This window comes from Chiloscyllium plagiosum, unplaced genomic scaffold (assembly GCF_037043375.1).
Source record: "Chiloscyllium plagiosum isolate Xiang-an unplaced genomic scaffold, Cpla_swu_hap1 HiC_scaffold_2, whole genome shotgun sequence".
In the NCBI taxonomy this organism is placed as follows: Eukaryota; Metazoa; Chordata; class Chondrichthyes; order Orectolobiformes; family Hemiscylliidae; genus Chiloscyllium; species Chiloscyllium plagiosum.
Genome location: NW_028270140.1, coordinates 14,199,736 through 14,227,271, shown reverse-complemented (window position 1 = coordinate 14,227,271; position 27,536 = coordinate 14,199,736). Strand labels below are relative to the sequence as shown.

The 27,536-nt window shown below is 40.0% G+C and overlaps 1 protein-coding gene across 2 annotated transcripts in view; it reads left to right on the top strand.

The window, feature by feature from the left end:
- zbtb5 (zinc finger and BTB domain containing 5) overlaps positions 1-25,185 on the top strand; it is a 32,416-nt gene extending 7,231 nt beyond the window's left edge. For both annotated transcript variants that reach the window (XM_043719694.2, XM_043719702.2), the window contains exon 2: positions 21,156-25,185. In XM_043719694.2, the coding sequence (XP_043575629.1) occupies positions 21,160-23,211 (2,052 nt within the window). In that variant the 5' untranslated portion in view covers positions 21,156-21,159 and the 3' untranslated portion in view covers positions 23,212-25,185. The remainder of the gene's footprint in view (positions 1-21,155) is intronic.
- The last annotated feature ends 2,351 nt before the right edge of the window (positions 25,186-27,536 follow it).

Here is a 27,536-nt window from a genome sequence, read left to right as displayed (position 1 = left end):
AAATGTGAAAATTTCCCTGCTCTTGAAATAGGATTACGGAATGTTTTCAAATGAGAACAATTTGGGTTTAAAGTATCATCAAAAGGGCAGCATCTCTTTATGTAGGAAACTCACTGTAACAACCAGATTATTTGGTCTGAACATCATTTGTTATTTGTTGGAGTTTACTGTGCCCAATTTCGCAGCTATGTTCTTCACAGGAACAATAAAGCTCCAGCCAGCGAGTGCTTTTGAAGTTTAAAAAGCTTTAGGACATTCTAGAGATCATGAAAGGCTTTTAATAAATGTGAAACTTCTTTTATCACAGTTAAAGATCAGCCTGGATCTTGTGCCAACATTTGACTTAAAGGCAAAAGTGCTTCCACTAGTTATTTTGCATTTGGCTTTAAATCTGTTGGTGAGGGCTTGTCACCCAGGTCCTCTGATCAAATCGCGATCTTAAAAGAAGCATGTTGAATCTATCCTTTTTGTAGTAATTTGCCTCATCCTTTTGTTAATGAAAGGAAATGTTTTAGAACGATTGTATTTGAGCAGAAACAGCTTTTTTAATGGTCTCTTAACTCCTCCAGCTCTACAGTCAGTGTCTCCTCACATTTCTTTGTTATGCAGGACTTGTTCATGTGATTTCGGTGTCCTCATATAAGAAAGGCAAAGTGTTAATATACAGACGTAGCAAGTAATTAGGAAGGCAAATAAAATCTTTCTGTTTACTACCAGGGATGGAGTATAAAAGGGGCAAGTCTTACTTACAGTCATGCTAGGCACCAGTTCTGATTCCCTGATATTGGAGACAGTTCGGAGAAGATTCACTGAGTTGATTCCTGGGATGAAAGGGTTGTCTTAAGATGAAAGGCTGAGTACATTGGACCTATATTCAATGACAATTTTTCGAAGAATGATCTTGTTGAAACTTAGGGGCTTGCTTGAGTAGATGCTAAGAGGATGTTAGTATCTAGAATGAGGGAAACGATTTCTGAATAAGAAGCACTTACTCAAAATGACAAATGGAAGGAATTTCTTCTGAGGGTAGTGAATGTTTGCACATCTGTAACCTGGGGAATTGTAGAAGCTGAATAATCGGTAGATGTTTGAACAATGTCAAAATATGTGGTGAAACAAACATTAAAGTGAGGTTGAGGCAACATTCAGATCACCCATGGTTTTATAGAAGGGTGGAGCAGCTTCTGGTTCAATAGTGTTCTCTTGTTTTTACTTGAATAAATTTGAGTTATTGTCCTTTCACATTCAGGATCTAAAAAGTGAGGTAACTGCCTCCTTGTGAGAAGCAGAATGGTTTATTTATAAGGTTTCAGTGTTCTCTTATTTAAGTTGAGGGGGCTTTTTAAAATGGAAGCCATGGAATATGTTTCAATCTGGTTACAGTCTAGTTTGTACCTCTAGTTTATGCCAGTTTACATTACTAATGTGAGCCCCCTTGAGGCATTACAGATTGACAAGTATAAAATGGTTAGCATTAATTTCTTTCTGGAAGAAGGTTCTGTTATCTATTTAAGTTCTTCTTCCTTTCTGTGCATTTATGATTGATTCCCTTTTGTTTTATTTTTATAACTCAAAAGCCTTTGAATAAAGTTATGGATCCTTTACAGACCTCTGGATGAGGTTTCTCTTTGGTAGGTGTGCAAAGAGTGGAAGTTTTCAGACGCTTCAAACCTGGACCTTAAGAGGACTTAAATCTTTACAAAAAGAAATGATTGATCTGTTGATGAAGCAGATGAGAGAAGGAGCAAATTGCATTCTTTCTGTCTGTCTGGAATGGGGTTAGTATGAAATTGATACTAGCCAAACCTGTAGAAATCAGGTCACAACATTTACAACAAGATCCACAATATATGCAATATTTGAATTAAACAAAAGCACATTCTTTTGAAAATAGGTTTGAGGTTTTAAACAGCCTCTGGTTTATTTTACATATTCTTCAAGAATTAATTTTCTGTTGTTAAATTTGATGTTAGGAGACTCTAGGTAGCAAAAGAATTGACAAATCTCTATCTGCTTCTGCAGTCTTCACTCTTCTCTTGCCTTTGATCTGTCATTTGCCATTTCCAAACATGGTATCTGGACATTTTAGGCATTTGACTTAGTTGACTTGAAGGTTGGATGTGGCAGATGTCTGGGAGACAAGCAACTAGTTTTAACTCTTACTATTTTAAACACATGAGGTCTTAAGCTATCATTTTGTGACCACTCCTAACTAACAGCAAAGCAATTGTGGGCAGTAAACCAGTGCACAAAGAATATAAACACATTCCATCTCCCCCACCAATAAAACAAATAGACTTAGGTACTGAGGAACCTCGATTATCCAAAAGTCAATTATCTGAATTTCAGATTATCCGAACAAGATCGCAAGGTCCCAATGCTTGGCTAAACTGTGTTATCCGGCATTTGATTATACTCCCCTCACGTGTTGTTCGGATAATCGAGGTTCCTCTGTATTCCATAAATACCATGTACAAATGATATTCAAGCTGTTCTATTTTGTGATCTAGCAGCAGAGGACACAATGTGTTTTTTTTAGTCGGATAATCTTTTCAATGTGGTGACTTTGTCGGGCATATGCCCGAAACGTCGATTCTCCTGTTCCTTGGATGCTGCCTGACCTGCTGCGCTTTTCCAGCAACACATTTTCAGCTCTGATCTCCAGCATCTGCAGTCCTCACTTTCTCCTATGCTGAAGATTCCTCATTGTTCCTTTTGAGTTGAGAACAGCTACATATTGACAGACATGCCAAAAGCACTTGCTACAGCAAGTTCTCACAGATGTTTGTAATCGCTTGACTGATTTTATTCAGTCACCTACTGTGTATTCCGATTTAAGACTCCATTCAGATTGACTGTATTTTTTAAAAATAAAACTTATGAATGTTCGGAAAAAAGACCAGGTCAACTTGTTTGATTTTGAATATTTTGTATCATGATCATTTTGAACAAATGGAAGGCATTTTTAAAAACAAATTACCAACATTCCTTTCACATACCATTTTGAAGAAAGAAAATATTTTTCGTGAAATTTCTAGGGTTGAAAAGATGGGACCAGATTTGAGAGATTAAGCCAGTTAGGAATGTTGGAGCTATACCAATTCTTAAAAATGTGGTGCTGGAAAAGTGCAGCAGGTCAGGTAGCATCAAAGGAGCAGGAGAATCGGTGTATTGGGCATAAGCCCTCTTTGATGCTGCCTGACCTGCTGCACTTTTCCAGCAACACAATTTTAAGCTCTGATCTCCAGCATCTGCAGTCCTCACTTTCTCCTAGCTATACCAATTCTGTCCTCTTAAACCACAAGAAATAGGAACAGGGTAGGTCGTTCGGCCTTGAATCTACTCTGCCATTCAATAGGAACATTGCTAATCTGACATTCCTCAACCACTTTCCTGACCTTTCCCTATAGCTATAGATTCTTGATCAGTAGGGAGTCAATCTGAGCCTAAAATATACACAAAGTCTTTGCTTCCGCAGCACTCTGTGGCAGGGAGTTCCAAAGACACTCCACCATCTGGACAGAAGGAATTCCTCCTGCTCTCAGTTTTAAATTGCTGCCCCTGGTCCAAGACTCTCCCACGAAGGGAAACCTCCTCTCAGGATTTACCTGTCATATCTCTTATGAATGTTTGTGCTTCAATGCAATCTCCTCTCACTCTTCTAAATTCCAATGAGTAGCGCTCCAACTTATTTAACCTGTGCTCATAAGATAAACCCCTCCATACCATGGATCATGTGAATCTTCTCTCAACTGCCTCCATTGAAACAATGTCTTTCCTTAAATAAGGGGACTAAAACTGCTCTCCGTACTCCAGATATGATTTCACCAGCGCCTTGTACAATTGCAGTAAGACTTCCGCATTTTTTATACTTCAAGCCTTTTGAAATACGGACTAACATTCCCTTTGCCTTCCTTTCCTACACTTGTGTATTTAAATTCTTAAGCAGCCTAATATGAGGTACCTTATCAAACGTACTCTGAAAAATCCGAATGTATTATATCCAATTCTACCCCCCCAATCCAAAAGCTGGATGGCATTGGAGCATTAAGTTTCTCTTCCACAAAAGAGTGACACATTCTAAAGAGCTCCCTTATTTATAGCCCTGAGAACACTTTACAGCAAAGGCCAAACTTCATTTTCTTGATTGATCTAATATCCATTAGCCAGCTGAAACTGCTTTGTTAAATTCAGTTCTGCCAAGAGGCAAATCTGTTTGATCTAACTTTGACAGTAGAAATATGATTAGAAAACTAGTGGCTCCTGATCTGATCTGATACTGTTGTCACTTAAAAGTAATGGAAAGAAAATAGTGTAGATTCATTAGGATTTTGCAACCAATGAAAGGTTACAATCAGGGAGAAAATATTGAAAATTGAACAGTTTCTCTTTGATGTTGAGGTTGTTGAGTGGTGACAATTGAAACCTTTTATGGTTCTGAAGTGATTTGATAAGATTTGTGGTTTGTTCTGTAGCGTCACACCTCACAGTCGAGATGTACTTGCGGTTTAGGTAATAAATTGTTTTAGATGTTGATATCTCAACTACAAGTCTCAACAGCAGATGAGATTAAGTAAGTCACAGAATCAAAGGAGTCGATCAGCGCAGGAAGAGGCCGTTTGGCCCATCAAATGAGCATCATTATCTAGTGTCAGTCTCCTGCTTTATCCCCATACCCTGGCACTTTATTTTCATCCAAATAATCATCCAAGGCACTCTCAATGCCTCACTGTAACCTACCTGTATCATGTTTCCAGGCAGTGCATTCCAAAACCTAACTACTTGCTGTGTGAAAAAGCTTTTTCTCATGTCACACTTGCTTCTTTTGCAAATCACTTTAAAACCGTGCCCTCTTGTTCTTGTTACTTATACAAAACGTAACAGTTTCTCCTATCTACTGTATCCAGTCTGCTCATGCCTGTGAAAACCGCCGTCAAATCTCCTCTGAGCTGCCTTTTCCAAGGATAACTGTCCCAACTTCTTCAATCTTCCCTCTATAACTGAAGTTACTCATCTCTGGAACCTAATTGTAAATTACTTAACACTTTCCAATGTGTTCATACCCTTTTTTATAAATGTAGCCCCCAGAGTTATACATAACACTAAAGGTGAGATCTAAAAAATTGTCTTGTATAAGTTCAACATCACCTCCTTGCTCTTTTACTCTATGCTCCTATGAGTAAAGCCAAGGACGTTGCTTTACTTTTATCTTCACCTGTCCTACCATCTTCAATGACATATATACATATGCATCCAGTCTGCTGCACCTGGAATCCCTTTCGAATTATTTCCCTGATTTTATATTGTCTTTCAATGTTCATCTAACTAAAATGCATACCCTCTCATGCTCTGCATTGATCCTTGTTTGCCATCTATCTGCCCACCCCACCAACTTGTCTATGCCCTTTTGGAGTTCTACACTGTCCTCCTGTCAGTTTACAAGTTTCATGACACCTGAAAACTTTGAACTTGTCCCTTGAACATCACGATCTGGATTATTAATATGTATGGTAAGTGTTAATTCCTGACTGATCCCCCCAGCACTTGATGCAGGCCACTCCTTGCTTATGCTGTCAAACTACTCTTGATGAGACATTGTTGTTTCCCCACCGAGGGTACGTTCTGTGACTTTGATTCCTCTTGTACAACTTGGAGTTAGTTATGCTGTAATCGGACTGGAATTAACAAGTTAACATCTGAGAAATAATTAGGAAAATGTTAGAGCCTGTCATAAAGGATGGAACAGTGGAGCATTTAGGGAAGATAATATGCTTGGTTTCATTTACTGGAATACTTTGAGGTAACAAGCAGGATAGATAAAGGCAAAGTAATATATTTGGATTTTGAAAATGTATTTGATAAGGTATCTCACATTAGGCTACTTAATCCAAAGTGTTGGAGCTAGTGTATTAGCATGGATACAGGATAAGCTAACTGATAAAAGACAGTGAATTGAAATAAGGGCATTTTCAGGATGGCAACCTGTAATTTACGGAATGCCAGAGGGATCACTGCTGGGGCCACAATAATTTGAGTTGGATGAGGAAAGATGGCCAATTTTCATATGACCCAAAAATAGGTGTGAATGTATATAGGGTATAAGCAGGCAGGGAAAGAGTTAAGTCCTGAGTTTTGTGAAATAAGAGATTCAGCTGAGCATGACTCAGATCAGATAAGAACTTGTAGTTAACAATGGGGTGCTGGAGGTAAGGGTAATGGGTTAACAAGGTGGAAGAGCATTCATTATGTAGAGCCATGTAACAATATTGGAAGCATTTAGTATGTAAGGTCAATTTAACAAGGTGAAAAGTATTCGTTATGTGAAGCCAGTTGGGGTTAAGAATATTCATTGTGTAACAGCAGATGGCTTAATCTCTACTATTGATACTCACTGATTGTAATGGTCACCCAATCAATATGTATGTTATTTTTATCTGGATGCTCCTCCCTGTAAAATGACTATATAATTAATTAAGAAACTGCTATTCCAGACAAGATCGAGAACTCATGTCCCTGTGCACATGGGCGATCGTTCTCTCTTTTCCCCCCCCACCCCCAGGGCCCGGAATAAAAATGAAGGAGGTAAAACTACTGTGTCTCTGAGCGTTTTGCTTCAACTGAGGGGGGGATATGGGATGACAATATTGGCGCAGTTGGCAGGTTCCAAACGAATAGTTACTATTGGACAATGTCAGCAACCATCTGGAACTTCGGTGTCTCGAGACAGATGGGCCCACAAGATTTTAAACCTTGGTCCCTCTCAATACTCCTGTGTGCCAGAGACAGTCCCCTCGCTCGATCACTCTCTATTCTATGGATTCGAGAATGGTAATTAGTTCAGTTAAGAGACACAGTTTCGCAAGCACACTGACAAACAGAGGTTCGAGTCCTCTGCACTGTGCTGGGGTTCAAGCTCTCTGTGTTTAAATGAGATTCGAACTTTCTGTGATTAAGCAAGGGTTTGAGCTCTGTGTTTAATTGAGATTCAAGCTTTCTGTGTTTGAGTTAGGTTCAAGCCCTCGTGAGGAGTAAAATGAGAAAGGGGTTAAAGTCCCCTAGTGGTGAAATTTGAGGATCTGCAAGTCTTTGTCCTGGGGAGGAGAGCGGCTTGGACTGTGGTGTCATGTGGTCCACTGTGAGGGCTTTCTCTTTTTATAAGTGTAATTCCATGAAAGGATGCAAATAAAAATGAGAAACGCTAAAATTAACGTCGTACAAATGCTTGGGTTGAAGAAGGAAAGTTTCAATGTAAATTGTGCCTTGCTGAGAGTGTTTGATGTTTTAAAAATTTTTGGTTTGTTGAAATCCTTTTTAAGTAACTGTTTTGCCTTGCTTGAATCAGGATATCAATTCAGTGTGTTTTGTGGGCTATGTAATGGGGCAGATTTTGTTTTTACATTGAAGTTGTACAATATTATGTCTGTCTTAAAATTATCAAACTTGTAACCTTAAAACAAATTGATTGAGTGCCTTGAGCCTCTGATGTGTTTGAAATTCTACAATGCCTGTTTAAAAAGGAACAGTTGGGTCAGTGGTTATGGTTTAACCAGATGAGAGTATTGTAGTAAAATATCTTTGCTGGTGTGTTTTTAATGCAGAGTGTTCACGAAAAGAAGAGTGCATTTTGAGTTTGATGTTTTGTTAAGATTTAAAGAGAATATTAGAACTTGAGGCTGAACTGCTTATGTTCTGTTAATTATTGTTAAGATTTCATTGGCCCCCTTCATATTGCAAAACTGTTCATAGTTGCCACTGTAATTCCAACTGTTTTATTTGGGAAGTTTCACTTGGAGAACATATTTTAAAATATTCTGCATTTGTTTCCCACGAATATTTGAGATTTAAATCTGAACTGATACTTCTTCTTCAATTGCTAAAGCACAGGAAACATTGTTGTTTTCTTGCTGCTCCAGACTTTTGAAATATTTTTCATGACAGCTTTCACATTAGCCAAGTATCAACTTGTTAAAGGAAAATTATTTTTGAATAATCTACATGGGGTCCCCAGAGTGTTTGATTTTAGGACCATTGATTGTTGTTTGTAGTTGACTGAATTGTTTAGGCAGTACAATTTAGAAGTTTATGGATTGTATAAAACTTGATAATGTCAAAATAGTGAATAGAGTAAGACTTCAAGAATTCAATGAAGATTGAAATAGGCAGACACAAGTAAGTGTAGTTAAATGTGTGACCGTCCTCTAGGATGGAGAGGAAATGCAAAGATACTTTCAGCAGCTAACATCGTTTCTAGAGTTTCTCCATTCACAGATAAAGCATGCCTTCGGACCACTGTCCACCCGTCCACAACCTGATCCAACAGATTCAATCAGCTCCCCAGTCATGACCATGAAAAACTAAGAAGCTAACAACCGTGTAGGGGAGGTCGGTACGCTTTTCATCAGTGACCTCCCTACGGACATTAAACCACGTGAGCTTTACCATGTCTTTTGATCATATCAAGGGATTTGATGGCTCACTGATCAAGCTAACATCAAAACAGCCAGTTGGCTTTGTTACATTTAACAGCAGAGCGGGAGCAGAAGCAGCAAAGAATGCTGCATTCACCTAGCCTGCAGTTACAGCTGCTGCACTGCACACTCAGAGGCGCTGGTATCCTCCATCTTAAGCACCTCTGGAAGGATGGAAGTCTTGTCAGTTTTGTGAAGCATTTAACTGCCCTTATCCAAGAAATCAGATTTCTCTGTGGAGTGATGCACAAGGACAGACTGAATTTTGTTTTCAGGTTGGACTTTACTGGAGGAGAGTTTGGAGAATTGGCTCATTTCCACTTAACTTGGAGGGGATGGAGTGGTCACTAAGGACTGTGGGTTTAAGAACTTTACTGGTGAATTTTTTTTCCACGAGAAGAATCTTCAAATTCTATCTACTGTAACGGACTAGTAATTGTTGTTGTTATAATCATTGCATGCTGTGTGTCAATAACTTGCTTAAGACTCTAACATCCAGTATTTATGAAAGCTGGTAGTGCCATTTCGGTGGGTTATCATGAAATGATAAAAGGAGGGAATGAGAATGTGATTCGGGTATTAGCAGACAGGGAAAGAGTTAAATCCTGAGGTTTGTGAAACAAGAGGTTCAGCTGAGCATGATTCAGATCAGATAAGAAATGGCACCATTAACAATTGGGTGCTGGTGGCAAGGGTAACAGGTTAACAAGGTGGTAAAGCATTCATTATGTAGAGCCATGTAATAATATTGGAAGCATTCAGTATGTAAGGTCAGTTTAACAAGGTGAAAAGTATTCATTATGTGAAGCCAGTTGTGTGACAGCAGATAGCTTAATCTCTATTATTTATTCCCGCTGATTGTAATGGTCACCGAATCAATATGTATCTTGCCTTATCTGAATGCTCCCCCCTGTAAAATGACTATATAATTCAGAAACTGCTGTTCCAGAGAAGACTGGGAACTCATGTCCCTGTGCACATGGCCGATCGTGCTCTCTCTCTGGAGCCAAGAATAAAGATGAAGAAGGTAAAACTACTCTGTGTCTCTGAGCATTTTGCTTTGATTGAGGGGGAGAAACGGGATGACAAAGTTAGTGAGAATGTCACAGTCTACCAGGTTGGATGAGTGGGCAAACATTTAGCCACTGGAAAATCAATGTGGGAAAATGTGAGGTTAAGTATTTTGGCAGGAAGATTAGATTATTATCTAAATGGAGAAAGAGTATAGAAATCTACAGCACAGAGAGATTTGGGGATCCTTGTCCATGAGTTAAATGCTACCATCCAAGTTCAGCGGGTAATAGGGAACGTAAACGGAATGTTGGCGTTTATTTACAAGGATGTTGCCAGGGTTGGAGGATTTGAGCTATAGGGAGAGGCTGAATAGGCTGAGACTGTTTTCCCTGAAGCGTCGGAGGCTGAGGGGGGATCTTATCCAGGTTTACAAAATTGAGGGGCATGAATAGGGTAAATAGACAAAGTCTTTTCCCTGGAATCGGGGAGTCCAGAACTAGAGGGCATAGGTTTAGGGTGAGAGGGGAAAGATATAAAAGAGACCTAAGGGCAGCTTTTTCACACAGAGGGTGGTATGTGTATGGAATGAGCTGCCAGAGGAAGTGGTGGAGGCTGGTACAATTGCAACATTTAAGAGGCATTTGGATGGGTATATGAATAGGAAGGGTTTGGAGGCGTATGGGCCGGGTGCTGGCAGATGGGACTGGATTGGCTTGCGATATCTGGTTGGCATGGACGGGTTAGGCCGATGGGTCTGTTTCCATGCTGTACATCTCTATGATTCCATGGCTATATGGGAGTAGAGTATAAAACTAGGGAGGTTTCGCTAAAGCCATACAAGATGCTCCTCAACCACAGGTGGAATACTGTGAACAGTTTTGGGCTCCTTACTGAAGGAAAGATAGACTGGCATTGGAGCCAGTCCAATGAAGGTTCACTGAGCTGATGCCAGGTTTGGACAGACCCTTGCTTATTGAGAAGAAGTTATATAAGTTGGCCCCTTACTCACTGGAGTTTTAGAAGAAGGTTTATTTTAATGAAACATACAAGATTCTTGGAGGAGCTGATGGGGCAGATGCTGGAAGATTGTTTTCCTCTTGTGGGAGAGTCTTAAGACCAGAGAGCATCATCTCTGAATACTATGTTGCATATTTAAGGTAGCAATGAAGAGGAATTTCTTCTGAGGGTAGTGATCTGTGTAAATCATTACTGCGGAGAACTGTTGAGACTGTGTTGTTAAGTATATTCAAGGCTGAGAAAGAAATTTTTAATCAGGGGGAGAATCGAGGGTTATGGGGTAAAGGTAGGTAAGTGGAGTTCAGGATTATCAAGTCAGCCAAAATCTCATTGAATGGTGGAGCAGACTTGATGGGCTGATTGGCCTGCTTCTCTTCCTACATCCTGTGGTCTTAAATGAGATGACAGGCCAGCATTGGAGAGGATATTTATCACAAAAATGCAGTAGGATGTGCTGTTTGAAATTTTGGATCAAGAATTATTGGATCAGAATATGAGGAAGTTCAGACTGCGTGTTGCTTGTGTTCATCAGAGTATCATTCCAGTTTTAATGTGTTGCACTTGCCGTGAAAGCAATTGACCCTGCTGCTGATTCACGAGATACAATGGGTTGTTTCATTTTACCACACAAAATTGTGCATGTTCAAGAAATCAATCTCCCACTTTTTAAAAAAGCAAACAATCACTAGTCATTGTGGAACAGTGTCACAATGTTTAAAAGTGTATCAAATATAAATTATTTCTAAAATATAAACCAGTGCTATAGTTGAAACTTTTCTCAGGAAATTGGGAAGTGTAGGGTCATGAGACATTCCTTCTCTGTTTTGGTGGGACCATGATTGATAATTCCATGTATGAACATGTTTTATTTGTAATTATAATGCTAAAATTTCCTTTGTCAGTTTCTGCTTTTATGTATGTCAGTGTTAGTTTGTGGATAATGTGTTGTCTGTGCTTTAAGTGCCTGGAAGGCGAGAGTAGAATTATGAATCTCGCGAGGGTGAAGAATCACAGGAATGATTAGCAAATCGATTAAATTTAGGTTGGAGATAAAATAAAGTTTGTGCAAATTATTGCTTAACAGTTGGAAAGCAAGCGTCCGTAGCATTTTAGCATTTTATTTAGAAGCACCATCTGGCTCAATCTTTCAGATTGTCCTCTTGGAGTCTGATGCTCCTATTAGCTCTGGTTTTGTTGAATTGGCAGCAATCTTCCACACTCAGACAAGACCAGTTATTAGCATAGGCATGGAGTTCACCTGATGGGCACTGGCTATTCAGAATATGACTTAACACTGTCATAAAAATAAATTTAAGGAACATTCATAGTCCAGAAGGGCAAGTTATGGCTCTTTTACTAGACTTGGGAAGAAAACATTTGCTGTCACCAATGAGGGTGAATTTAACTAACCAAATCCCTAGTTCTAATTCATTTTCCAAGGTTGTATCAATATTAATGGATAATTATTATATATTTGGTAAAGAAGATTGAATCATTCAATACATAAGTGGCCCTTCAGTCCATCAAATCTGTACTGCCAAAAATATACTACTACCTGCATTAGTCCCACTTTGTTACTCTAGGCCCATAAGCCTGATTGTTGTGCACGTATAGTGTCATAACAAAGTACTTTTTTTTAAAAAGATTGACGTTTCCTCCTTCAACTGACCTTCCAGGCAGCGCATTCCAGATCCCTGCCACTCTCTGGATAAAAAAGTTTATCTTGTGACATCCCCAGTAACCTTCCTGCCCTTCACCTTAAAATTATCCTCCCTTAATGTTGATAACTAAAGGGACCTGTCCATGTCCTCTATCTTATACATCTGTATTCGGTTCTTCTCTCACATGCAGGTGTGCATGCACATACATCTTCTCTGCTACAAAGAAAATAACCCAAGCTTATCCAGCCTCTCTTCATAGCTGAATTGCTCCATCCCAGCAACCTCCTAGTGAATCTCCTCTGCACCTCCTCCATTGTAATCAGATCCTTCCTATAATTTGGTGACCAGAAGTATGCATACTACTCCAGCCGTGGCCTAACCAAAGTTGTGTACAGCTCCAACATGACTTCTTTGCTCTTATAATCTATATTACGACTGTGTGACAATGCTGCTTCTTCTAACAAGGTTATGCTGTCCTTTTTTTTTCTTTTAGAGAGGTAGTAAAAGACACAGACTCTGAAAAGTCTGGGATTGAAGGGTTTCAGGGACAGTTTGATTACACCTAATAGATACTGCCTTAGGCCGAATGCTTTCAAGTTTTAAGTAAAACACTTATACAGTGAAAGGGAAGTGGCCAGTTCTCTCAGCTTTTTTTTGGTTTGGTTTTTAGCAGTTATGTGAAAAAAGCTGCTGGACCCAAAGAAGGTCTGTGCTGGTATTCTCTCTCTGACTTCCCTCCTATAAGAGCCTGTGTTTGATTTTCCCTTTTGTGCTAAGGGGTGTTTTTGGGGATTGTAGCAAGTATTTGGAACAGCATCATTAAGTTGGGATAATCTGTTGGGTTTTGGGAGAGGTTACGTTATTCTGTATTCTGTTCTCTTTCGTTTGTGTTTCATTTGGTAATCTTGTAAATAAATTCTGTTTTGTTTAAAACGCAGTGGTTTGACCAGCTGCATCACTCCTAGAATATCCACTCTACACCTGCTTAAAACAACTAGCAAAGTTAGGGTCTGGCTACTTTCTTAATGTTTTGAGGGGGTCTGGCCTGGTCTATAATAGACTGATAAAAGGCAAGTGGCCTATATGCCTTAACTACTCATTAACCACCTTCAGGCACCTGTGGACAAGCACCCCATGTTCTTTGGAGATTTCTAGTGTCTTGCCATTCATTCAGTTCTCCCTTGTCTCATTCCTTTTACTGAAGTGCAATATTGTTCTGCAGTTTACTCCTTCCTCCTCACTGTCAACCACCCGGCCAATCGTTGTTATCCTGGTGCTGGAGACTTGGATTTGTTTCTATGGATCTTATTGCCATGAAGTTCAAGTTTCTCTGGTTGCACATTATTTGCACATTAGAGCAGAGGGCGCTTACGTGGGATTGAAACAGTAACTCTGTTTCTATTTGATGATGGAATGGGGCTTTTAACAGTCATTGTTAAGGGGTGCAAAGCTCAAATATAATAGGTGTGGAATTGTATAGTCTTGATGAATCAGGTTTGTGGTTGAAAGCTCCTCTGGGTGGGTCAGAACGTGAACTGGACTAGCCCTATAAATAGTGCAGCTGCAAGAACAGGAATCTTGCAAAGAGTATTTCACCTCCTGACTTCCCAAAACCTGTCTGCAATCCACAAGGGTCATAGGTCAGCACTGTGATGGAACACTTGTTTGGATGGGTGCAGCTCCAACAACGCTCTAGAAGCTTGACACCATCCAGGATAAAGCAACCCACTTGATTGGCACCACATCCAGAAACATTCACTTCTATCACCTGCAATGGACAGTTGTAACAACATGTACTATCTAAAAGGTGCACTGCAGAAATATACCAAACCTCCCTAGACAGCATCTTCCAAACCCACAACTACTTCCACCTAGAAGGGCAAGGGCATCAGTTACCTGGGACCACCACCACCTGCAAGCTATCCACCACCCTGATCTGGAAAAATATCACTCCCTGTAGTCTCATTTGGTCAAAATCCTGGACCTGTCTTCCCTAACAGTACTGTGGGTCTACTTACAGTAGATGGACTGCAGCAATTCAGGAAGGCAACCCCCTACCACCTTCTCAAGGGCAACTGAGGACAGGCTGGCTCATCCAGCAACACATAATTCGCAGGAGTGAATTAAAAAACCCAAGATTTGGGTTAATCTAACGAGTCAGAAAGAGGAGCGGAATCGATGATTTGTCTTCAGCTTATGCACACAATGGCTTCTTCCTTCCCAATAGACAATTGAGGAAACTTGCTGCTCATCCACTTTTGATGTCAAACAAGCAGTGTGACAAATTACAAGTGAGACAGACTTCAGTCTATCTTTCCCATTTCCTTTTTCTTTCCAACATAGTTTCCAACATTCCACTATGCCTTTCAGAAGTTGATTAAATTCTTTCCACTCCCAAGTCCTTGAACGCTTTGAGATGAGCAATTGTTTGCAAGGACAGAGTGCAGAAGCTGATGGGTTTAAAAAGATCTTGAGTTTTATTTAAGGAGAAATAGCCATTGACAATATTGACTAATATGTGGGCCAAGAAGAGTAATTGATTAGTTCACATTTTGGTGCATATAATGTCAAACAGTGGGTCGTGTAGGCAAGATTATAGGGGGGAGATAATGACACTCGTGAAACTCATGAGTTTCGAGCTTGAATCTGTGTAAGCCTTGAGGAAATTTGCTTTGGAGTTGGGATAGAACAGCCAAACAAATGGATTCAACCTTAGTGGCAAAGTTGCCCATGACCACTTTGTGCCTGTGGTTGAAGGTGAGTGGTTGACGAGTTTGCAGTAGAGAAGAGAAGCAAAATTTATTTGCATTGTGGTTTGATCCTTGAACAATGAGCAGTTTTTACAGGAGAGCAGACTAGATTATGGTTTGCATGGTCCAGCCACATGTAGAAACGAATGCCTTAAGCCAATTATTCACCAAATTGTTCAAGTCATCTCAGCAAATGACGGTAAAAATCCCAAAAGCCAATTAGTAAAATTATCTGATTTATTTACTCTCTCTGTCAGAATCTCCTAGATAATCTAAATAAGGCAGGGTATACTATAAGCAGCACCATAATAATTGGAGTGTATGTATTGATGATTTATTATCAAAGTAAAGGTCAGTATTCCTTTATATTAGTTGTACATGTGTCTGTCGTAAATGCTTCAGAATGAGGTGAAGTAAGCAGCTGTTTAGACGTTATGCTGCTGTGATTTTGATGCACTGATCTGAACAGTGACTGCATGAATAATTTTGTGAAGGTCATTGTAGAATTTGTACATATTCTAGAAGGAAACTGCACACAGTGTTTCTCGTATGTGGGCTGAATATTAGTTTGAGTTGCATTTTTGTGTACTCCTTTCTAAAAGGTACATCATTTAACTGCCTGAAATCAAGACAATTTGGGCAAATATTTATTCTGTAGTAACAGAATTGGTTATTGTAATAGTAAAGTTAATACAAGGCTAATATTGTTATCAATTACATAACATGCATTGAAAGAAAGAACTACTATCTATTTTAAATATTGCTTTTGTCGAGAGATTTATTTTATTTCCAAAATAGCGGATGATTATCCCAACTGCTTTTGGAGATTAAATCTTTGTGAAATAGTACTATATAAAAATTCCATAATATTCAAGCCAGTTTTACTGACATTGAGCTGCAGAAATCACTCCTTGTACTTAATACACTAGGGCAGATACTGTAGATTGCCTTTAGATAAATGATTGCTAGTCATTCCTGTGAATGGGCAGAGCATCTTCAGTTTAGAGATGCTTCTGTTATTACCCATTCTCTAATGACACAGTAGCAAAGCTCAAGGGTATAATAAAAGTATCTAGCAACAAATCTCAGTCTAAAAGCTGAGGCCAAATACACATAATAAAACTGCTTTATTTCACAGCAAATGGAGAGTCAGACTAACCATTATTGTCAACTGCTTTATGAACACCTCTACTCAGTCCTCAAGGGTGACCCCGATCTTATGTTTACTTACCATTTATTACACCATCTTGCTCTCACAGTTGCCTTTCAGTCCTAGGTTTGCTGGTGTGTTCCACTGAAGCTCCATGCAAGCTGACGGAGCTGCACCTCATTTTCCACTTGAGGCATTTTACACCCTTTTAGACTGAACACTCAGCTCGACAAATTCAGACAATGGATTCTGTCTTCCATTTTGATAGATTTACCCCCCATGTCTATATCTTGTTTTCATGCCTTTACTTGCACTTGGGACTAACATTTCTCCCATCATTAATGTTTACTTTGGATCTTTCACTTTTTCTTTTAGATCATTGCCACTCCCTTCTGTTCCATTTGCTTCCCTCCCATTTTCCAACAATATAAAATGGATCCTAATTCCACCTCTCCATACCAAAGGAGAGTCATTTCAGACTCACTGTTAACTCTGTTTCTTTCTCCACAAATGGTTCCGGACCTGCTGATCCAGCGTTTTAGATCTTCATCACTGGAGTGTTTTTTTTTGTTTGACTTGCCTTCAATTTCTTTCAACCGATATACCTTGTCTTTGTGAAATAACGTAAAATAATAAAATTTTCTGTTTTTCCGACATTTGTGAGTCACCTCCACTGCACTTCAATTAAAAACTGAAATAACTGTGGATGCTGTAAATCAGAAACGAAAACAGAAATTGCTGGAAACACCTGAGCAATTTCTGTTTTTAGTACTACACTTCTGAATCCGACCAAAAGACTGCCCACAGTTTTAAAGCCTGACAGGTTTAAGGAGACTTCTTTATTTCCAAAACATCTGTGTTCAAAGATTCTGATAGCTCCCAGTGCACTTGAGGTATTTTCAGATTATCAACAAGGGCTAATGAATTGCTTATTGGGCTGGATTTTGCAGTCAGCAGTGAAGCAATTGTGCTCACTTCTGAACGTAACTGCCAACAAGATCTTTTGATCTCTGTAGTCTGGATTTTTTCTTTTCGGTTTTAGATTTTGGTGCATGTCATGCGCAATCTGCAAAAATCCAACAACATTAACATCTTCAAGAATGGTGATTGGTCAGTCACATTCAAGTTAGTCACAGCCATCAGACTGGGAAATGTAAACACTGAATTGTTCACTTTTTATATTTCTATTTATAATTAAAATTTTAACACATGGAATTAAAGTAGAAGTTAAATACAACGAACAATCTTTTATAAATGTCACATTTAAAGTAGGTGAAATTCTTATGAAGAGGTTTTGACATAAAACAAATATAAAACTATTCTCTTGGGGCCAATACAGCAGTACATTGTTGAATGAGGTATAACTAAGCTTGTTCAGTCATAGAGCTGTACAGCACGGAAATAGACCCTTTGGTCCAACTCATCCAGGCCGACCAGATATCCTACATTAATCTCGTTCCATTTGCCAGCATTTGGCCCAAATCCCTTTAAACCCTTCCTCTTCATGTACCCATCCAGATGCCTTTTAAATGTTGAGATTTGTGTCAGTCTCTACCACTTCCTCTGGCAGCTCATTCCATACACCATCATCCTCTGCGTGAAATAAGTTGTTCCTTAGGTCTCTCTTAAATCTTTCCTGTCTCACCTTACACTTATGCTCTCTAGCTTCAGACTCCTCTACCCTGGGAAAAAGACCTTGGCTATTTATCCTATCTGTGCCCCTCATTATTTTATAAACCTCCTATAAGGTCACCCCTCAGTCTCTGATGCTCCAGGGAAAATAGCCCTAGCTTATTCAGCCTCTCCCTAAAACTCAAACCCTCCAACCCTGGCAATCATATAAATCTTTTGTTCACCCTTTCAAATTTAGCAACATTTTTCCTATAGCAGGGAGACCAAAATTGAAAGCAGTATTTCAATAGTGCCCTAGCCAATGTCCTGTATAGCTATAACATGACCTTTCAACTCCTATAATCAATGCACTTACCAATAAAGGCAAGATACCAAATGTTGCCTTCATTATCCTGTCTACTTGCGACACAACCTTCAAGGAACTGTGAACCTGCACTCCAAGGTCTCTTTGTTTGGCAATACCCCCCAGGACCCTACCATTAAGTATGTAAGTCCTGCCCTGATGTGTCTTATGAAAATGCAACACCTCATATTTATCTAAATTAAACTCCATCTTCCATCCTTGGCCCATCTCATCAAGGTTATGCTGCACTCTGAGATAACCCTCTTCACTGACCACTACACCAATTTTAGTGTCATCTGCAAACTTACTAACCATTCTTCCCATATTCACATCCCATTCATTTGTATAAATGACGAAAAGTAGTGATCCAGTACCAATCCTTGCAGCAGACCACTGGTCACAGGCCCCAGTCTGTAAAACAACCCTCTACCACCACCCTCTGTCCCCTACATTAAAGCCAATTTTGTATCCGAATTGCTAGTTCTCCCTGTATTCCATGTGATCTAAGTGTGCTAACTAGTCTACCGTGCGGAACCTTGTCGAACACCTTGACTGAAGTCCATATAGACAATCTGCACTGCTCTACCTTCATCAACCTTCTGTGTCACTTCTTCAAAGAAACTCAGTCATGTCAGTGAAACACAATTTCCCATGCCCAAAGCCATGTGGAGTATCCCGAATCAGCCCTTCCCCTTCTAAATGCATGTAAATCCTGTCCCTCAGAATACTCTCCAACAAGTTTGCACATTCTCTCCGTGTCTGCGTGGGTTTCCTCCAGGTGCTCCGGTTTCCTCCCACAGTCCAAAAATGTGCAGGTCAGGTGAATTGGCCATGCTAAATTGCCCGTAGTGTTAGGTGAAGGGGTAAATGTAGGGGAATGGTCTGGGTGGGTTGCTCTTCGGAGGGTCGATGTGGACTTGTTGGGTCGAAGGGCCTGTTTCCACATTGTAAGTAATCTAATCTAATCTAATCTAAACTAAACTAAACTTGCTCACCGGTCTATATTTCCCTGTCTTTTCCTTACCATCTTTCTTAAACAGTGGAACCTCATTAGCCACTCTCCAAGTCTTCCGGACCTCATCCATGGCTCTCAATGATACAAATATCACAGCAAGTGGACTAGCAATCTCTTTCCTAGCTTCCCACAAAGTTCTAGTATACACCTGTTCGGGTCCCGGGGATTTAAACACCTTTAAGACATCCAGCACCACCATCTCTGTTATTTGGAAACTTTTCAAGATATCACTATTTATTTCTCCAAGTTCACTAGCTTCCATATCCTTCTCTACAATAAATACTGATGCAAAATACTTGTTTAGTTTCTCACCATCTCCTGCGGTTTCACACATAGACAGCCTTGTTGATCTTTTTAAGGGGCCCTATTTTCTCCCTAGGTACTTTTTTTTTGTCCTTAATGTATTTGTAGAATCTCTTAGGATTTACCTGAACCTTATTTTGCCCTCCCTAATTCCCTCTCGAGTATTCTTTTACTGCCCTTGTATTCCATGAGGGATTCACTCAATCCCAGCTGTCTAAACCTGCTATATGCCTCCTTTTGTCTTGACCAGAGCTTCAAATTCTCTAGTTATCTAGCATTCTCTACAGCCACTAGCCTTGTCGTTCACACTAATAGAAGCATAATGCCTCTGGACTCTCATTATCTCATTTTTGAAGACCTTGTAACAAGCCAAACATTTTCAAGTATGAAACAAAACTATGAGAATAACGGTAGATGTTCTCGTCAATCCACTGATTTGCAGTTGACTGGATTCTGAGGGAAGGCCCTCAACATTGGAAACTTAGAGAATCATAAAGTTATTGAGAGTAATTTCGGGATTTGTTCCCCTGTGCATTGACAGGCACAGCAGCCATCCTCTGCTTTCTGTTGGTTAGCCGATCCCCTTTCCAAGCTAATAAATTACTCCTAACCCCTTGTGCTCGTACCTTGGTGTCAGGCTTGGTGCCTGTGCTGACTCCTTTGTTCCATAAAGAGGATGAATGTACTGAGAACCTCTGGTGATTGTTGAGACATTGACTGTTTAGAATCATTATTACGACCACTTGGAAAAGGCCACATCATAGGTTTTGTTAGCCACAGCTGAGCTGATTTGTAAGTTTTTTATTTAAGATGAAATTAACAAAAAATACAATTGACTGGCTGAGGTGCTTTTTTTTTATTTGTGATAAATTTAACTTCAATATTGGCTGACGAGTGCAGATGAACATAATTGCATTTGACTGAATGTACAGGAGGAAAACAGTTCTCTGACTGCAAGTAGGTAAAATAAAATTTGGGAGTAGATTTGTAGCTCGGGTGCTCGTTGTTGTGGTTCTGTTCGCCGAGCTGGGAATTTGTGCTGCAGACGTTTCGTCCCCTGTCTAGGTGACATCCTCAGTGCTTGGGAGCCTCCTGTGGCCGGAGGAAAGATCACAGAAGCGCTTCACAGGAGGCTCCCAAGCACTGAGGATGTCACCTAGACAGGGGACGAAACGTCTGCAACACAAATTCCCAGCTCGGCGAACAGAACCACAATATCTATTTAAAATACACGCAGAAATATTCAAGATGCTACAGTGCTTAGTGCGTTGTAATTGAGGTAGTGAACGTTCAACGACAAGTCAAGATGCAGCTTTTCCTTTCCAAATTAGATTTCATAGAAGGAGCTATTAGTGTAGAGAAACAGATATGTATTTTCTCTTGTTGATAGTCATCTTGCACATTTGTGAAATGGAGAATCAGAGTTGTTTTGTTTCTGTACCATCTTGGCTCATAGCAAGCATTGTAATAACATAACCTGGCAATGGAAAACGACTAATAGCTTTGCTAATGCAAGTAATCACTCCTGTCAGTGAGTGGATTTCTTCACTTCAAGATTTGGAACAATAAATCAAATCATTAAGTACTTGCGATAATTAAATTTATATTTTTATAAGGAATATAAAACTAAGACAATTCTGTAGTTTTAACATATTCACTATTAGTATTCACTAACTGCAAGTCAATAAACGATTGGGATGAAATTTGTTTGTAACCAAAGCAAAATTATGAACTGGGAAATGATGACTGCTACAAATGGGGGGAGAGAAAACCTATCACTGGCTTTCTTTCTGTTTTAACAGGGTCATGGATTTTCCAGGGCATTTCGAACAAGTCTTCCAGCAGCTGAACTATCAGCGGCTTCATGGGCAGCTCTGTGACTGTGTGATAGTTGTTGGGAGCCGTCATTTCAAAGCCCATCGCTCTGTGCTTGCGGCATGCAGTACCCACTTTCGTGCCCTCTTTACTGTTCCAGAGAGTGATCAATCACTGAACATGGTTCAGCTCGACAGTGAAGTAGTTACAGCCGAAGCCTTTGCCGCCCTTGTTGAAATGATGTACACATCCACGCTGATGCTCGGAGAGAGTAACGTTATGGACGTGTTGCTGGCAGCTTCCCACCTTCACCTGAATTCAGTCGTTAAGGCTTGCAAACATTACTTAACGACGAGGACTGTACCCATGTCTCCTACAAGCGAAAGGCTTCAGGAGCAAAATGCTCGGATGCAGAGGTCCTTTCTGCTTCAGCAGTTGGGTTTGAGCTTAGTAAGCTCTGCCCTCAGCTCCAGTCAGGGAATAGATGAGCAAGTCAATGTGAACTCATCACTCCGCCATCACTTGGAGGATCAGTCGACTGCATTTCCCGTCCAGCGGTTGCAGAAAAGGAAGGCCATTCCTGATGAAAGATCAAAGAAAAGGATGAGACCTTCCGTGGATGAGTCTATCATCACTGAAGAAACATCAGAAAATGGACAAGCTGTAGTGCACACATGTGAGGAATTATTTACACCAGACTCCCTGAAGCTGGGAGATGGTTCTAAAACTGATGTAGCTGTTGAAAACAATGTGGAAAGTGCTATCATATTTGAGCAGGCCTTCAGCACTCCAGAAGATAACCAGATGCCCAGTCAGTCAGATAACAGTGCAGTAGGCCATTCTCAAACATCCATGGCTTCTCAAGCGGTTCACGTTGAAACTGCTTTTAATCAAGATTCCGCTAATGAGAAGTCAGATTTCCACTCTGAGAGCACGGAACTTCACGTGAATGGAAATGAGGAGCAGGTCCGAATTGTTGTGAAAGCTGAACCATTGAGCTCACCTGATCCCCAGGATGAGGCCAGTGATGTTGCCTCACAGGCTGAAGGTAGCGAGTCGGTAGAGGTGGAAGGAGGGATGCCTGGCGCAGAAAAACTGGAGCTTAGCCCGGAGAGCAGTGACCGGAGTTTCTCTGATCCCCAGTCCAGTACCGACAGGGTTACAGACATACATATGCTAGAATCTGCAAACACTGACTCAAAAACTCCATTTCACATTTCCACCTTTTTAAATAAGACCCGAACAAATAGCTACAGTGGAGGTCAGAACAGTAATGACAACATTCCGAACACAACAAGCAATGGCAGAATAGAAAATGAGGCTACTTATTTAATGGGTTCGGTGCCTGGCATTTCTGTCGGTCCCAACTCTTCAATTGCAGCGGCTCGATTGGAGAATCCATTTACTGATGGTTCTGATACTCATACTCATTTTATGCGACCCATGCATGACTTGCTGGGCCTGTCCTGTGGGCAGCCTTCCAGCTACAAAGCTGGGGGAGAACCATTCAGATTAGATTTTCCTAGACCTAGTTCTGGATTGCATTCATTATCCAGACAATCTATCATTTCATCACGAGGAGGAGCCAGTAGTTTCCCAGGATATCGTCGCATTGCCCCTAAAATGCCCATTGTTACCTCAGTTGGAGATGCAAGCTCTGTTTCCCAGGATATTGGCTCAAACTCCCAGATCCGAATGTTGAACAGTACCGTTTCTGCTTTTGAGAATAATCATTCTTTGCAGTCAGGTCCTCCCCAGCTGACCCGAGCATCGGCAGACGTGCTTTCGAAGTGTAAGAAAGCCATGTCAGAACACAATGTTTTGGTAGTGGAAGGTGCCCGTAAGTATGCCTGTAAAATCTGCTGCAAGACTTTTCTAACATTAACAGATTGCAAGAAACACATCCGTGTCCACACAGGAGAAAAGCCCTATGCTTGTTTAAAATGTGGGAAAAGATTCAGTCAGTCGAGCCACTTGTACAAGCATTCCAAAACAACCTGCTTGAGATGGCATGGCAGCAGCCTGCCAACAACTCTCCTTTGAGATTAGACTTTCAGTGTGACTGTGTTCATGTCTCCGAAGGATCATTAGATCTTTTTAAAACAAGGTGGTTTGTAAAATTAAGGAAGAAAATAAGAATTTTCACTTGATTAACAGCAAAGTGTCAGTAGGGTGCTGAGTTCAGAGCAACTGAAATTTTGTAGAATTTAGTAACTGTATATATGTACTGCACTTTTATATGCTCTTAAGCAGTTCTGTTTTGGTAGTTGCACAATAACGCAAATCTGCCAAGTGATTAGTAGAGTTGTCTGTTTGTGTATCTTTCAAAAGTTTAGCTTGTGTTTTATTTCTTAAAAATATTTAAAGAAGGAAACCAGTGAGCCAATTTTGTCAATTATTGGGAACCCGACTATTTATGTGGGAGGGTAGAGGTTTGAATCTCTCTATCTACCAATGAACAAGCCTTTCATTACCACACCATTGTGCAGGAGAACTCCAGTATAAGTGCATGAAATGTTTAAGGGTATATCCTCACCTTTCAGTTCCTAAAATGGTATTCATATACTATCTAGCACCATCACCAGCCGAAGGTCATTGTTCCGTAGTATTGTTAAAACATCCAGATGTGTAAAGTATTGCAAAATCAAGATAGTAAATAAAGAGAACTATCCTGGAATCTGGCTGATCAGAAGTGAAGTGAACCTTCTTGGGACTGTGCTTGATGATACCGAATTGTCCACAATTTGTCACTATCCCTTTAATGGTGTTGGACAGGGGCATGCTTGTGTAACAAGTTATTGAACTTGTAGACATGCATGGGGAAATCTGTATTATTTATCCCATGTGACTTCTAAGCGTAATCTATATCACTTTTACACCAGGCACAGTTTGACCAGTCAGAAGGGCAAAATAATGCATGCATACATTCACTTTCTTCATGAGCCAATAGCTTCCTAACTTTCCAGCTCTTGCTACTGGTTCTGAGCTCCTGAATCCACTGTTGATCCTCTTTACTTTAAAGCTCATGTTGATTCAGAGTGCCATATCACAAAGTCCCTTTCAGTATACCAAACAGCCATCAATTGTGGACAAGATGTTGCTTTGAAGATCAGTCTATTGTAAATGACTTGAATTTGTGTTACTGGGTGCAGACAGATTGAAATATCTCCACCTACCTTTCACAAGCACAAAAACTATTCATCCTAAACTTCAAAAGAAAATTTGCAGTCATTAACCCATTTAGTCCAACTTTCTTTTGAAAGAGTGGTCTTCATTATCAAAATCAAAGAGACTTAGCTTGTCGAGTAAAACTAAATACCTAGAGTTTTGGTGTATAAATTGCACTTTTGAGACAATAATTTTGATTATGTAAGATAATGACTACACTGGTCAGTTATACAGTATACTTTTGGTCTGGAATATTTATTCAGACTTCCAAGTGCAACAGTTGTTCAGGATATTATTGGAAGTTTATGGATGCCAACGTGTTCTCTACGGGTTTCTAAAAAAGATATGGTTCTCTTGAAAGTTGGCATTAATTTGGTGCACAGCATTCTGAATATACGGTGTCCTTATGAAAGTTTAAAATCTTTATTTTAACCACAAGAGAGAATTTATGTGGAGAGCCCTGTAAGTTTTTATTATGAGTCAAGAAATATTTCAGTATTTAGATACGGTAGCTCTCAATTACAATGTGAAGATCAGGCAGAATAGCAGCACCTTTTTCAGCCCATCCAAAGTTTCAGTTGAATCAATCCTCTATCAAAAGTTCTGAGAAGCTGAAATAGTGTAAAAGGCATATTTATTTGATTAGGTTGTGTGAAGAGCCTTACACTACCAGTTATCCTGACTAAACTGGTACGCCAAAAAATTGCAATGGAATGGGACTGAAGAAATAATGGTAAAAACACTGTCAAAGTATTCTTGTGTAGCATAAAGTAATTTTGTACACTAGATCCAGTCTCTGTAAAAGGTCAATATACTATGTAACGAACAATAAAATTCATGTCCATTAAAACCTTCAGTTTGTAGAGAATGTTATTTAAGATATGCTATTTTACATGAGATACTTTTACAGTGGTAGTGTAAAATAACATGATGCAATCCACAATGTCTCAAATACTCAACCACATTCAAATTCGTAAAACGAAGGAGAAATCAGTCAAGCAAAGATGAGTTTAAATTTAATTATCTAATTCGCTAAATGGAGTGTGAAGTTATTCTAAATTGTGTTAGTTTAGTGTAAATATTGATTTATCAATGTGATAAGAATGGTTTAACACAGTTTATTATTGCAATGGTAATGTAGAACCTGCAGGTTCTTGGCTCCCAGTGTTGGCTAATTGATTTTTTTTAAAGAAAAGGAAATGCCCTACTATTCTAACATCAATACTGTGAAGTTTGGTGTGCAGGTTATTTGAGAGGTGAAATTGCAGAATGGAGCATTCAGTTTCATAGTCTTTTGTATCCCCAAAGTGCTTCACACCAACTAACTACAATCACTTTTAGAGTCATAGAGATGTACAGCACGGAAACAGACCCTTCAGTTCAACTCGTCCATGCTGACCAGATATCCCAAGCCAATCTAGTCCCACCGGCCAGCACTTGGCCCATATCCCACCAAACCCTTCCTATTGATATACCCACCCAGAAGCCTTTTCAATGTTGCAATTGTACCAGCTTCCACCACTCCCTCTGGCAGCTCATTCCATACACGTACCACCCTCTGAGAAAAAGTTGCCCCTCGGGTCTCTTTTATATCTTTCCCCTCTCACCCTAAACCTATGCCGTCTAGTTTTGGACTCCCCCCACCCCAGGGAAAAAAAAACTTTGCCTATTTATCCTATCCATGTCCCTTATGGTTTTATAAACCTCTCAAGTTCACCCCTCAGCCTCCAAAACTCCAAGGAAAACAGCCCCAGCCTATTCCCTATGGCTCAAATCCTCCAAACCTGGCAACTTCCTTGTAAATCTTTTCTGAACCCTTTCAAGTTTCACAACATCTTTCCGATAGGAAGCAGACAAGAATTGCATACAGTATTCCAACAGTGGCCTAACCAATGTCCTGAGGAGAAAGTGAGGTCTGCAGATGCTGGAGATCAGAGCTGAAAATGTGTTGCTGGAAAAGCGCAGCAGGTCAGGCAGCATCCAGGGAACAGGAGAATCGACGTTTCAGGCAAGAAGGGCTTATGCCCGAAACATCGATTCTCCTGTTCCCTGGATGCTGCCTGACCTGCTGCACTTTTCCAGCAACATATTTTCAGCAGTAACCAATGTCCTGTACAGCTGCAACATGACCTCCCAACTCCTGTACTCAATACTCTGACCAATAAAGGAAAGCATGCCTTCTTCACTATCTACCTGCGACTCCACTTTCAAGGTGCTATGAACCTGCATTCCAAGATCTCTTTGTTCAGCAACACTCCCTAGGACCTTACCATAAGTCCTGCTAAGATTTACTTCTCCAAAATGCAGTACCTCACACTTATCTAAACTAAACTCCATCTGCCACCTCTCAGCCCATTGGCCATCTCATCAAGATCCTGTTATAATCTGATGTAACCTTCGCTGTCCACTACACCTCCAGTTTTGGTGTCATCTGCAAACTTACTAACTGTACCTCTTATCCTCACATTTGGTGGGAGAGCTTTCTGATTATTTTGATATGTTCAAAAAAAATCAAAGAACCAAAAGATATTTTTCAATGTGGATAAGGCAGCGGTCAGATGAAAAATCGTTCCTCACCTCCTCACTGCACTGAGGTCATTTGGCATTCACTAACTACTTGCAATGAGTGCTTACATCACTAGAGCACACACCAATTACCATTCCAACGTAAACCTGCTGACTTCACTAACAGTGATATCAGGTCATTTTAATAAAAAAATCAATCAACTATGATTTAACAAAATAAATACTAGGGTTAACAAAATAAATAAGATCTGCCAGAATTTTCAATAGTGTTTGCATATTGTGGTTCCATTGATTTTTCTAGAAACATCACAAGTCTTCACAAAACCATAAAGTGCTGGTTAGGCCACAACTGGAGCACTGCATGCATTTCTTGTCACCATACAATGGAAAGGATGTGATTGCACTGGCGAGGAGATTTATTAGGATGTTGCTTGGGCTGGCGGTTCTGAACTACAGGGAACGATTGGAAGAGCTGGAGTTCCGGATAGAGGAATACAAGATTATGAAAGCCATAGATAAGGCAGATAGGAAGGCACTTTTTTCCGTTAGTAGAGGGTTAATTAGCTAGGGGCACAGATTTAAAGTAAGAAGTAAAATGCTAAGTCAAAAGACAAGGAGAAATCTTTTCTCCCAGAGGATGGCGAGTGCCTATAACTCACGACTTGAAAGGATGG